At 34.8% G+C, this 14,767-nt stretch overlaps 1 protein-coding gene across 1 annotated transcript in view; it reads left to right on the forward strand.

The window, feature by feature from the left end:
• The window catches only part of LOC148949252 (syntaxin-5-like), a 58,639-nt gene extending 48,185 nt beyond the window's left edge, over positions 1-10,454 (forward strand). The window contains exons 7-8 of the mRNA XM_089093301.1: positions 1,777-2,030; positions 8,969-10,454. Of these exons, the coding sequence (XP_088949427.1) occupies positions 1,777-2,030; positions 8,969-9,125 (411 nt within the window). The 3' untranslated portion in view covers positions 9,126-10,454. The remainder of the gene's footprint in view (positions 1-1,776; positions 2,031-8,968) is intronic.
• Positions 10,455-14,767: the final 4,313 nt, after the last annotated feature.

Raw genomic sequence — 14,767 nt, forward strand, 5'->3', positions numbered from 1 at the left:
TTTATTTCTATCCCTGCCGAGAATTGCAGCTATCTCGTATTGCTATGCCTCTTCGGCACTTTATTAATATTATCAAATTTGTTAATTGATTCACTTTGCTGCTTCTTTTTTTGTTTCAAAATACGGGTGCTACAAAAAATTTATTCAGCAAAGACGTATGCCAAATGAATACCCTGTGCTTTAATAGAATATTCAACATTACTAGTACAGAATGTATACTACCTGTTTAACTTTTACTAAGCGTAAGTACCTTATATGCGGGATCCTAAACAAGAATTTAGTGGATATCAGTGCCTTTAAAAGGTGCTTGTGTTATATTTATGTGCACCCTACTCCCTTAGCAGACTAAAATGTTTTAAAACTGCAACATTTTGTAACAATCGAAAAACTTTTCTGGCGAATTAAATATTGTTTCCTCTTTCAATCCCTCCTCCCTGATAAAACTTCTCAAGTTTTGCCCCACCTCCCCTTTGTATTAGGAGTTGCCATCGTTGGCACCTATGTAGTTTTAATTAGAAAGGGCATCAATTTTGAAATACAAACATACTCATATTTCTATAATTTTTTTTCCTTCTTTTTTTTCTGATTGAGAGTGACTTTGCAAGTTTTAATTCGTGCAGCTGATTGTTTTTTATGTAACTATAGTCATTGTTTTTTTAGGGTAATTCTGTTTGGACTATTTTATTGTTGGTTTTATTTATTATTTAGTTCTTTTTTTTCTTATTCTTTATCGTAAGTTGAATTTCATCTTTATTCTTCTTTTTTATTTTGCTGAAGAAGGCTATTAGACTTATAGCTGCAATACTCAATTAGTTCTCTTTTACGATTCGCTCTCTTTAAAATTTCCTCGTTGCATTATCCTCTTATTGTTTGTTACCAAAGAAAACGGGAAACTGATAAAAGGGATAATATTGCCATAACAACAAAAGAATTACCACACCAGAGAATATGGAAAACTAAAAAAAGAGAGTAAATTGCCATAGTAGCAAAAGAATTACTACACCAATGAATATGGGAAACTGACAAAAGAGAAAGTTGCCATAGCAACAACAGAATTACTACACCGAAGAATACTGGAAAACGACAAAAGAGAGCGGCTCAAGCGCTTTGACATAGGTTTCGTTATAATTAAAAACTGTTGGTGCCACGGATCGTGCATTGTTGTCCAACAGAACTGGGAACGTCCAAAACAAGCTAAAATTGTGATCTTCTAAAATTTTAAACTTAATTGAAGGTGCAAGGTTCATTCAACCCAACTGGAAATCTTTTGGAAGTAAGCCTGCTATTCGTTTGTAAACTTCTTTTCGACATATAAATGTTTGAAATTTGTTAATATGCAGAGCACTGGCTGGTTAAAAGGTTATGCACAAATATACTTCTAGTGCCCTTTTCGCAAAAGCCATTTTCAATTTTTGGCCCAATGTATAGTATAATCAACAAAATATAATAGAAAATTATTGATTTAATTATTTTGCTGGGAAATGCTAGATGGCGCTGGTTATTTTTTTCTGAGCGACCGAACTTGAGTTTCCCCTTATCAGTTTTACTTTCTTTTTGATACATATGGCAAACAGTTGATACATAAGCCTCAATATGTACATGGCCTCTGTTGATACATAGGCCTCAATAACAGCCAAGGATACAAGATTTTGAAAAATCTGATAAAAAGTGTTAGAGTTGATAGATAATTAAAAATATAGAATTTGGAACTTGCGTATGTTTGGCCAAACACGGCAATATAGGGTAAAATAAAGCCTTTATATTTAAATTTTTTAGGCTGCCTTAGTTAAATCTGCTTCTACGTCATCGTTTTCTTCTGTTTCTTCTGATCACGTTGCAATTGATATGGATGCAGCCCTTTCCAGTCGGTATGATCAAACGCAGATGATGGCAGAAGCTGATCAAAGTGAAGAATATTTATCCACGAGACTTGAGGAAATTAGAAACATTGAAAGAACTATTGTTGAAATGGGGCAAATTACTCAGCAGATGATTGGCCTGATTCATGAACAGGGAGAGACGATGCAACGGTTAGTAAAAATATATTGTCAATACTATATAATTGTATATATTATGAAACTAGATACTAGCTAGATAATAACTCCATTATTACTACACTAACTTCAGTGTATATATTATATAATATATATGACACACACACACACACACACACACACACACATATATATATATATATATATATATATATATATATATATATATATATATATATATATATATATATATATATATATATATATATATATATATATATATATATATATATATATATATATATATATATATATAAAATATATAGCTAGTAAGTAATATTCTAATAGCTGAATTAAGTAATCTTTGATTTTCGGTTAAATTTAACTGTCTATCTATAAAATTTTACAAAGCCGATCTTATTGATAAACTAACAATAAGAATGGGTTTCTCATAGCCATTGCCATAGTTATGTAACCATAATTCTCAGAAGAAAAAAAAACATAACAAAGACATAAAATGGATGTTCTATTCTAGAATTTTGAATTCCAAAGTTCTCAAAAAGAAGTCTGCCATTCACCCAGACCTTGAAGCGATTAAATTTTATATTTTTTATTCCTCTTGAGAAATATTATAGCATTCACATTGATTCCATTTTGCCTTAGAGAGCGCTTGATAATCGTCTATAGTTTTTTTTGGGGGGGGGGGGCAGTGAGGTCCATAATAAGCTGTGTCAAGCTCTAAAAAGAATATACGTATGTTACTTTTGTTCTTTTTACTGCTTATTTTTTGCAATTCCTTTCCATATGGAATGGCAGCCTCCAAATATTATTTTTAACAGTATATTAAAGCAAGTTTGTCCTTTTGGGCTGTTTTGAATAAAATGACTTTCTTGAAATTTTGATATGATTCCATATGGGGTAATAGGGCCCATACACGTTGCATAAAGGACAATTGGTTGCCTTTCCATCAGTTTCTCCCATTAAAAAGGGCAGAAGAACTTTTTGTTTATGATAGAATGGCCCTTTCAGAACTTTCCTTGGACAATCATTCAATATAATGAGTTTGGAAGAAAAATACCACATAAGGGACATATTGCCCTTTACTAAGTCAACGCTATTGTATTGGTTACGGGACTTGGAAAGGCTTGATATGGATAGAAAAAGTGCTTTCTACTCATAATGCGATCATATTTTGGGAAATGGTAGAAATATGTTTTATAGATTTTATAGATTCCATTTTAGTTCCCTTCCATGAGTCTGGCTCGCTCCTATCATATTTCTTTCAGACTTGAGAATCTTGTAAGAAGTACTCCTCGGAGGAATTCTAGCAAAAATGAGGAATGAGTCTCCTTTTTTTCTTTTTTATGCTCTTATCTCGCGACATTGCCGGTCTTGTCACTTTTTTATCCCTATAATCGGCAGCATAATCGCTAGGAAGTACTCCTAGGAGCAATTCCGCTCCATTCCGTGGTTTGGTTGAATAGAAACATAACGAGTTGAGTAATTATTAGGGTAACATTTTAAGGTATAGTAAATCTTCTGGGTATTGTAAATTATGCAAAGAAAGGTATCTTCGAGCTTTTATCTCTACTGATTGTTTATTTCCAGTGCTTAGAAGACTGTATAGAAAATAAGTATATTACTATTCTATGACTCTAGGTTTTAAAAACATAGTTCTAATAACACTTAATGGGATTTCAAGGTATATTAACTACCACTACTACTAACAATTCACTGCAGTACTACGCTGCTTGGGGCCAATACAGCTGCCCATGCTCCTCCTCCATCCCAATGTATGCAAAGCCTCCCTCCTTACATCTTTCAATTTTTGCTTAAATTCTTCCTTACCTGGTGTGCAAAAAGTGGGGTAGCATGATAGCCAGGCTACTTGGCAGTTTTCAAGCCCTAGTGAAGTTTGTTGGCAGATCTTCTCAAGAAAATGCCAGTGCTTCCACTATCCCTAAATTTTACCCTAAAAAATGATACTCTTAGGGTAATTATTAGGGTACATTTTACAACGCTTTACAACAAAGATTTATTGCGACTACTCTTTTACCTCAAGAAACCAATGTACTTTATATGTGATAATGGCAAATCAAACAAAATTACTAAGATAGGTATCTATATGTAAATACTGAACATACAGATAGGTTTCAAACGTCAAACTCGTTAGATGTAGAAAATGAATCAAGTTTATATCACAAATTTATGTTGCGACCGATGTTCTATATCAAGAAAGTAGTGTTTGAAAGTAGAAAATAGTAAAATTTTGACCCTGAAATTTTTATAGTATCGTAGTTTCCCTGTGACATCGTATGAAGAGAAGTCAGAGCCAGTAGCGGCTCTAGGCCTGGGCAGGGGGGGAGGCATCCGTGCCCCTCCCCAAGTTTGTTTGACTTCGGATATTAAATTCCTTTTATTTGATATTTTATACAATCCTGTGGTATACCTCCCCCTCCCCCAGATTTTGAGGCATAAAGCCGGTACTGATCGGAGCGATCGTGCTAATTCAGTGGGTACCAAGCCATGTAAGGAAAAGGGTGAGAATTCGCGAATCATTGCATATCTCGGAAATATGAAGTGGGTCTCAGTCAAAGCGACCAGACCCTAGTGTTAACGTACCTTCTTTGGCCGTTCTTGAATTTTTGTAAAATGTGGATTTGCATTTTTTTTTTTTTTTTTTCTTTTTAGGGGGAAGGAACATGAAGCTATTCCAATTGACAACCAATTGAAAACCCTATATGCTGTACCTTACCATGGAAAAGGAACTCTGACCAATGGGGAACGACTAGCGAGCTATTTTGCGAAAAAGCTCTGCTGATCCTTGGCAGACAGCAGCAGAAATATAACCATGAACAATTGGTTTACCGGTATTTTTCTCGCAGATGAACTTTTTGAGACCCCTTGAACCTGACTATGGTAGGGACTGCCCGCAAAAATAAGAATAAAATATCAGAGCCACTCTTGCAACGAAAGGAAGGGACACTAAGTCGTCAATGTTCTGTTTTGACAAAGAAAAGACCTTGGTACCCTGTACACCAGAGAAAGGGATGTTGGCCCTGCTTCTGTCGACGATGCTCCATGAACATTCCATTGCTCAATCTGGAAAAATTGACATAATTGAAACATACGACTACGCGAAGTACGGCGAGGCGACGTTTGATCAAATGTGCTGCACTCAGCTGTTCATGAAAGACCGAAGGTGGCCCCCTTGCATCATGCAAGGTATGCTGAACGCTATCTCTGTAAACTCTTTCATCATTTACTGTAAGAACACGAGTTGATTGGTTAAAAAACCAGTAAATCGACAAGAGTTCTTGATGAATCCCGACCATGACCTGGTTATCCTCCATTTGAAGCACCTTTAGAACGGCTACGTTTGCCACACCAAAACTGTAAAGCTATCTGTGAAATGATTCAAGTGATTTCCATTCTGAACGAATGTCCCACTTAACTTCCTAGACAAGTGAACTGTTGACTGTCCCCTTCTCAGATCGATCGCAAACAGTCGATCGCTTGCAAGGCTTGCAGGGGCCCTGTTTGCGGAGACCATATTGCAGATGTCCGTTTAGAATGCATGATTTGATTTGTCTGTCACTGTTTTCTTCTTTTTTTTAAATAATGAAATAGACGAATGCTTTAGTTTAAAACCGGACGTCCTATCCCTAATGGTTACGGATGTATAGGTTTCGATAGACGTATCCGGTCAAATTGACCGACCCTAGTGTTAACGTAACTCCATAAGCGCTAGTATTCTAGGGTTAAAGGATGTTGCTGCCCTCAGTAGAAAGCTATTTGAAGCACAAACGATAATGGTAGTGTCATTACACAAAAATTTGTGGGGTATAATTCATAAGAATATTACGAAGGTCAATAGGGAAAATAAGAAAAACTAATGATCCTGGGATTAAACCGTGGGGCACACTGACGCTCTCAATATGCAAAATATCAGATTTAGACTATGAAAGAGTTACTACTAGTTTGCTATTCAATAAATGCTATTCTAAACTAGTTTGCTATTTAATAAATTCAATTAGATCATTTTTAAATTAGAATGGTGTAATTCAGTATTATTCACTATATTTTAGATTTCTTCTTTTCTTGCCCTTAGGGTTTTTCCTTTTATTCCTTTCTCTTTTTCTTTCTTCCTTCGGGGAGAGGGAGAGGTAAGGCCTAAAAATTGTTTTGCTTAAAATCTTAGTCTGTGAGTAATTTAGTATGTGAAAAGCAAAGTAATTTTGGCAGAGTAAGTTGAGGGGCCCTTGGGCAATTCTGGGAAAACTTAACCTCCCTAATTGCTCTAAGTGGGACACAGAGTGCCATTTGGGACAAATTACCGTTATATTCTGAGCAGATGTTAGATATTTCTTCGAAAATGGTCCAGCTCCTTAATAGATTTCATAAGTTATCCTTTTAATTGTGTAGTCTTCAGACAGACTATAATCCAGGTTGCAGCGGTAGCTAGCAACCTAGTGAGAGACGATTATACTCAGGGGCGATTCTCCAGCATTTTATCGGGGGAGGGGGGCAAGAGGGGTCCGTATCTGGATAGTCAAAGGGCCTGGGATGCATAATATTTTATTCCACATTTTTGGGGGGGGAACTACCCCCCCCCCTCCCTTGACATCCCCAAACGACGCCCCTGATTATACTTAAAACGTGGTATAATTAGTATTTTCAATTCAAATATCTTTATTTCAGTTTGTAATTAAAAATAACAAATATATTATATAAAGAACACCCCCCTAAAAATTACTAAGGACAATAAAACCAGCGAAATCAGCCTTGCGTGAACCTTAGGGCTTTCTTCTAAATGAGGCTCCCTTTTAGGCTCTATTTTAAATTTTAATGGTGTCTTCATTCTTCCAAGATCCCCAACACATCTAAACAAGCCCATACTCGGGGGCGGGGATGTGTGGCTAAGGAGTTATGTTGTATGACTTTTACTATTAAATTGCTGGTATTTCAGACAAAATCATTATGTAAAAAACTTTTTATTCTGGACATTTTTTTGAATTCAGCTAATAAGTGAGAAACAGACCAAATTGGTATTGTGATTTTAAGAGAACTTGTTTTTTTTGCCAAAATCTTGTTGACTTTACTTTTATGTAGTGTTTTAATATCCTTTCAAAGCTCATTACTTGATGCTAATAGACCCTCACACAACGAGAAGCGCATGAGTAAGTGTAGTTGTGTAGACATTGGCAAACGAAACTCAGCACACTGCTCAATAGAAGTAATATAACAAGGCAGTCAAAGCAGAAACCGTAGGATATCATCATACACCATTTTCAGCTCACGTAAACCATGAGTGGTGTAAAATAAATAAGAGGCAACCTGGAAATACTGGCGCAGTAAGCACTAAAAAGAAAGTTATTGACTTCAACTGAGGCAGTTGTGAACAGCAGGCATCCTCTGAGGTCAGTGACCTCAGCAAGGGCGGATCCAGGATTTTTTTTAGGGGGGCGCAAAATAGGTTGATCCGATAAACTTGCGTTAGGAGGAAGTTTAATTGACTCAAACTTGCATTAATTAAGTAAATTACACTACTTTAGACTGTGTTAGGGGGCGCCCCCCCCCCCCGGGATCCGCCACTGGACCTCGGAAAATTTCGAACGTCAGCACTATCAAGCAGATGCTTATTAAAGATGAACCCTAGGTAGTGGAACTCCTTCACAAGCATCAGGTTGTTTCCGCATAGTCCTACAGGCGGAATTTGGAGTAACAAAAAGTCCCGTTGGCGAAAACGCACACATTTAGTCTTAAGTGAATTATACAAAACATCATAATCAGCTGTGAAAGCCTCGCAGATCTTGAGTAACATGATAAGAGTAGTAGGATAAGTAGTCAATATAATCAGGTCATTAGCATGACTTGAATTGTTTGTGCAGACCGAGCCAACATTACATTTTTTCAATATGATTTTTACTTTTCTTTGCTGCACACCTCTCAGTGCATTCTACCTGTATTTTACACAGACAGTTGAAATAAATTGTCATTATTACTGAGCGAACTTTGGTTATTTTAATAAAAAGAATAACTCATTTATATGACACGAGATAACGTGCACTAAAAGTGAAAATAGAGGCTTTGTATACAAAGACATCAGAAATCAAAACATTCACATTTATCATTATCTCAGAAATAAATTAACATCTTAAAGATGACAAACTAAAGTAGTTTTTTTTTAATAAAAACGTGTTCTACATACCTTACACAAATGAATGGTTGTGACATAGTCTTTAAAGAAATTTAGAAGAAGCAGCTTATTCCCAAAAATACTCCCCTTTTACGTAGGGAGTCTCTTGTATCGGCTCAAACAATGCACCAAATCATCATTCTCAGCTTATAAAACGAACAAATAGACCTGTTATCTATAAATCTTTTCAAAAAGTTCATGCTACAGAACAGTGAACAGTGAGTAAGGAGCGACCCGGTCCAATAGTAACCGAAATTCTAAAAATGGAATTTTGCTAACAATAGATACAACAAAGGAATTGTCTCCTATATAAAATTCATTATGTGTATATTACCCATCAAAAACTATGAGCCTTAGAAAATTTGCCTAATTTTCGAAAGGGGGGGGGGAAGCACCCCCAAAAAGTCAAATTATCTGCCTCTTTCTCAATCCTCGTTCTTTACGCTAACCCTAGACTTTTTGTAACAATTCTTTAAGAAAGACTGCTCAAACACAAATACCGTGTGTTTAAATATAGTAAATGGCCATGTGAAGTAATTTTGAAGAATTGTAGGATTTTAGCTTAAAGAGTGAGGATTGATAAAGGGGCAATCTCCCTCATATACGGAATAATTTCTGTTCATTTTAGGTTTTAATCTTGCCCCTTACTTTTTGTTGAAAAGTTTTTTTTATTTGTATATTATAAAATGTGATAGATGGGAAGAGAATTAGCTGTAAACTGCATCCATATATCCATATATGGTATATGATTTACACACTTTCCTCTTGATTTTAGGATCGAAACACATGTTGAAGAAACTGCCGGCAACATTGAAGCTGGTAACCAAGAACTTCTAAGATACTTCCGTTCAGTGTCTAGTAATAGGTGGCTATTATTCAAGTGTTTCTTTGTTATTCTAATTTTTATAATACTTTTTGTTGTTTTTCTCTAGCTATAGGCACCCTTTATTGTTAAAACGTGATGTTAGCCTAATATTTATTTATCTTTGCTTTATGTATACTTTTGTTTCTTGGCACAGTTCAAGTCTTAAGGGGACAGGAAAGGGTAGCGGAGGATCGGTACCTTTTCATGGGGATAGGGTATGAGGTCTTAGCCCAGATGTTCGAATGTATATAGATTTTACTAATTTTTGTAATTGTGCTAGGTGTTGGTCCATTATATAGATTTTTAGAGGAATATGCCTTACTGCATCTCCTCACGCCGCCCTGTCTCCTATCAGCAGGTATATAGCGTTGGTTTCTCTTCTATTAGGTATGCTATGATGCTAATGGACCGGCGGAAACATGTTGAAAGGGCTTTTCAAATGCTCATCAAAGAAATAATAACTTTGATTTCCATTGCATATACGCTTTTAGCAGAGTTAAGTCTTGAATTCAATGTCAAAAGATCAAATTATAACAAAGGAACGAAGATATTTATGTATTGTTTAGCAGTCATGGACCTTAGGATTCAAAAATATAATCTGCAAATTTTGGATTTTTATCGAACACTATCCGACCCGTCACGCGTTGCTGCAATCTCAAAAGAAAGGAAATCGAGGAAAATTCCACTTCACTGTGGAAAGTCCCTCCCTCTGCGGACCCCCCCCCCCCGAATATTAATAACGATCATATTTTTAAATTCCAAGGTATTTTCGAAATTCCCCCGTGGACAATTCTCCTCCGGAAAGTTTCCCCCCCCCCTGGCATATTAATAAAAATTGTATTTTTGAATTTAAAAGTATTTGAAACATTAGGTTAGGATTATTAACTTCCCCTTTCCCTCCTCAATGCCATTTATTCCAAGTATTTGTGCTCAGGGATCTCTAATTTTAGTCAACGCGAATAGTATTCGAAAGATTAAGAGGGTCTGGGGAGGGCAGAACTATTTTTACCTAAAACTTTCGCAAGAGTCTACTCAAAAGCTTCCTAAGTTTTCTTGGCGATCCGATGAACAGCGGAGTCATGTATACAGGACACATAGACAGACATATATTTGGTTTTATTTATGTATACATAGCCATCACTATTCCATAGCCCTTCTTCTCATTACCACCCCTCCCCCACCTCTACCTTACCATCTTTAGGCGTATCATAGTTAGGCCTATCAGTGACATTTTTCTTATTTTGTTTAGATTTTGAACAAAATGGAATTTCATGTGCCTAATAAACCTTTAAAGTGTTCTTTAAAGATATTTTGCTCGATGAATTCTAAAGATTAACTTGACTGAGCGATTTTCAAGTTAAAGAAAGTGCTTTTATCAATGCTTTTAAACAAATGGTCCCCATTGTTTGGATTTTCAGTTCTTATCTTCTTTTTTCATTATTTGTATATTATTTGTAAATGATATACAGTATACATATATATATATATATATATATATATATATATATATATATATATATATATATATATATATATATATATATATATATATATATATATATATATATATATATATATATATATATATATATATATATATATATATATATATATATATATATATATATATATATATATGTGTGTATATATATATATATATATATATATATATGTATATATATACATATATATATATATATATATATATATACATATGTATAAACTTCACTGAAACTAAGTGAAGTAAATATTTTCTGAATCTGAGAGTGATTTTTTACATTTTTTTTTACTTTTTAATATTGAATTGAGCAGAAAACGTATTTAGAAAATCTAGAAACTGTTAAAATAAATCATGAAACGGAGAACTGTTTTTGGAAAAGATGCGGAAGGAGACTCCTTTTCTCTTCATTTTGTTCTCCCTTTTTTAGTATTGCTGGTCATGTCACTTTTTATCGTTTTATTCGGAAGCATCTCCCGCGTTATCATTTTTATTTCTCTCCTTTTTACCGCTGTTGGTGAATAGGTAGCGCTGTGGTCGGACAATATTACTGTTTTAGTAACTTAGCTCATCAGTGTATTGCAGGCTGATAAACAACTGACTGCAACCAAGTTTAGATACGTTACAAATTCCAAATACGATTACGGCTCCTAAAATAATAGTGGCTTCAATTAAGTTCATTGAAATGATTCAATCCTGTAGCTTCATTCATGTGTTATTGCCCTAGACGTTAGCTCCTTCTGTACCTCCGGAGGCCCAAAGAGCCTCGATAAAAGCCTCATATTTTTGGGCTGCAATATATATATATATATATGTATTATATTCGTCTATATTCTATTAATGATAAATTATAATGCTATTAACCTATTATATTATAAAATTAACAGGTTATTAATTTATCAGTACTAAAAACAAAATTGTTCATGCTTTTCTTTGCAAGATGCTTGAACAATAAACATTTAGATAACTAATTTGGTAGTTGTCATTGGTAATTATCTTTTTTGTTTATGGTAATGGGTAAATTGTACTTTGATAAATGATAATTATTAATAGTCAATTACCAGTAACAATTTTTGGTAACTACATCGTAAAAACGTCAGATACGATCCTTAACTATTACAGCGAGGATATGAACATGAAAATACACTGTTCATGTATACAGTTCATTTCCACCGTACAGTTCATTTTAATGGGGAGTGGGGGGAGGGTTTTCATATCTGGATGTGCTATATAATAATTTTTTTCGACATTATTTGGGGGGGGGGGCAACTGGCCTCCCCCCCTCCCTCAAGCGACGCCACTGCCTGTGTGTACAGAAGAAATATGCAGCGTAAAAATCAAATCTTGTAGTGAATATTTTATCGGATTCCTGTTGCTCGGTTGAGATGAAGTCTAACATGCAGATGGATTTTTGATGAAAATGCATTCCACGATATTGAGCTCTTAACCCCTTTAACTATACACCTTGACCCCACGCAGCTAACTTTCGGTGAAGCCGCATAAAGAAAAATACGTTTTAAAATTTAAAACCTATTTTGCACTGATACTCTGCCTATTGGCTGTTTTGAAAAACAGGGAGGCGAGCTCTTGCGTAGAAATGATACAATCTTCATTAGTACAAATCATTTGAATTAAGGAAAAATTAATTTGATTTTTCCGGGTAAATGAATTTGATTTCAAGACTTGCTTAGAGTGAATAATGCCAAATAGTTAATATTTGAGTAATTTATGTAGGTATTTGGCATGTACTGTGTTCATCCTTCAGATGATGTTAGATTGTGCTATAAAAGAGAAATTTCTAAATGTACTCAAAAACTGTTTTTTAATTTTTTCATGAAAGCATTGTAGAGTCAGCCATTTTATAGCTATTCAAGCATAATTTTTATGCCATGTGTTATTCAGCGTTTTCAGTTTTTGTCATAAAAAATTTAGCGTTTTTTAAAATGTGTATTTCCTTTTTTAAATTCTAAGAAAAAACTGTTCCTGGGAACGTCTTGTTAACACTTAATCATGTTCTTATGTAAAAGTATAAAAATTTTAAATATACTCCCTGATTTTGGACATGATAGTGAATTAAGCAATATTGTACTTAAAATTAATAGAATATTACTATGAAAGTTGATTTCACCAAAAATACATACCTGTACATTCAAAATTATCCGTGTACTTTTTTTTTAAATATTCTGCAGTTTTCATCTTCGTAGGCATTCCGTGGCAGTTAATTGTATAGTTAACAGTTAGTGTATAGGGGTACTGAGCTAAAGGTGTAACACAGGGCCTGAAAATTTTTTTAGTCGTCGACCGTAAAAATTTGCTAATTATCTTTAAAAAGGTCAGCTAAAACTGAAAAGAATTGATGCTTTCTAAATTATGGAAAGATCCAAATTTCCAATTTACAATAAAACCCATGACCACTAGAACTTTTCCTAAGAAATTAGAAGGCGGCTTTATTGATTTTCTTTGCAAAGGTAGAAATTTTAACTGATAAACCTCAAATAATTTTGAGAACTAATATGAGTTTTAAATCAACTTAATAGCTGTACAGTGACATCAATTCACTGAAATTTAAAAGGTGGGGGCAAAATGTGTTTTTGAAATGTAGGGGGGGAGATCTGTGGGTTTTTTCCAATGAAATACCCAAAGACGGCATTCTCAATGAAAATGTCCCGGTACTTTCAAAATTCAGGGCGGGGGGGGGGGGGTACAAGGTGCAGGGGAGGGGCCGCAGTAGGTACAGGAAAGTGGATACATTGGAAAGACATCCAACCATGTTTTGGCAAAAGAAGAGTTCTCAATAGGCACCCTTGTATTGTTTTCAGGTCTAACCTGACAAGAACCTGTTTTGCTCTTTTTTCCCATTAAAATATGAATCTAGATTAATTTGGTATGTTCAGAGAGAAGGTATAATTTCAGAAGGTTTTCGCCGTAGCTACACCTATATCTTAGATAATTGGTCATGGTGCTATTTCATATGTTGTCAGTGGCGTCAAATGGCCTTTTCCCTCCTAGATTTCTCCCCCCCTCTCTTAGATTTTGAAAAATACAATGTTGTGGTGTTTTTATGGAAAAATTCTATTTGGTATTTTCATGGATACAAAAATTGGAAAAACGACAAATTTGCCCACCCCCAATTTGGACATTGAAAATCGTTTTTCCTTCCCCCCTAAGTTGTCTTGAATTGACGCCACTGTATGTTGCAGTGTCTATCCAGGAATTTATGGTAGGAGGTGCTATTGGCTAAAACTTGTGCATAGTACGAAAAATGGTGAGTATCTTGTGATTTGTAGAAAAGTGTACTTGACTGAAAGGAGTTCTACTTTTTTCCTCCGCTTTGATTCCTGGATTTAATTTTAATAGTGGTTATGAGTTATATGTTGATTTTGATTTGGTGAAGAAATAAATCGGAGTTGATTATTTATTTGTCTACATTTGAAACTTGAGTTTGTTTGGGGAGTACATGCAGACCTACCCGTAAAACTCTTAAGCTTATATATCCGGACAAACCACTCAAGCGTCCTATTGACAATAAAGTTATATACGTTCGTTGAACACTGGTTTGACCATTAGGGGGGAGGAGGTGGAGGGTGTCTGAGGTTAAATATTTTCCTATGTTCAGGCATTTAAAAATATTTAAGTCCTTTAAACGCTTGTTTTTATTGTTGGAGAGGGGGGGGGGATTTCCTGTGTCCTCTCTGTGTAAGTATGGCTGTATAGTATTTCGCACGTGTATCCATTTCATCAAATTGAGTTTTCAAATTATAGCTTATGCCAACTCTTCAATGTGCTATCTAAAATAATGGAAAAAAAAACAACACTAGGGTGAATAGAGTACCAATATAAACTAAATTTGCCAGTGCAAAACAGTGTTTCTTCTCAGAAAACTTTAGAGATCACGGTATAATACTGCAGCTTTTAGTACAACCCTGTTTCAGCTTACGTGGTATTAATGAATAAAGGAAATCGATAATACAGATCTTTACATTTTTTTTTATTTTTTATTTTTTTTCATTTGTTTTTTGCCCAGATAAACTGCAAACATACAGCAAAACTATAGAAATGCGAAAAACGGGCTAATATACCTAAATCGAGTTTTCAGATTATTTTTCTGTGAGTAATCCCTGCTTTGTCCACAACTGTGCTGGCAGGCTTAAGCATATAAATCTAATCGTGGTTGCAGCGGTAGCTATAACCTAGCAAAAGACGAGCCTCGG

Source organism: Artemia sp. Qi Xiang Cuo, chromosome 8 (genome assembly GCF_049724085.1).
Source record: "Artemia sp. Qi Xiang Cuo chromosome 8, ASM4972408v1, whole genome shotgun sequence".
Lineage (NCBI taxonomy): Eukaryota > Metazoa > Arthropoda > Branchiopoda > Anostraca > Artemiidae > Artemia > Artemia sp. Qi Xiang Cuo.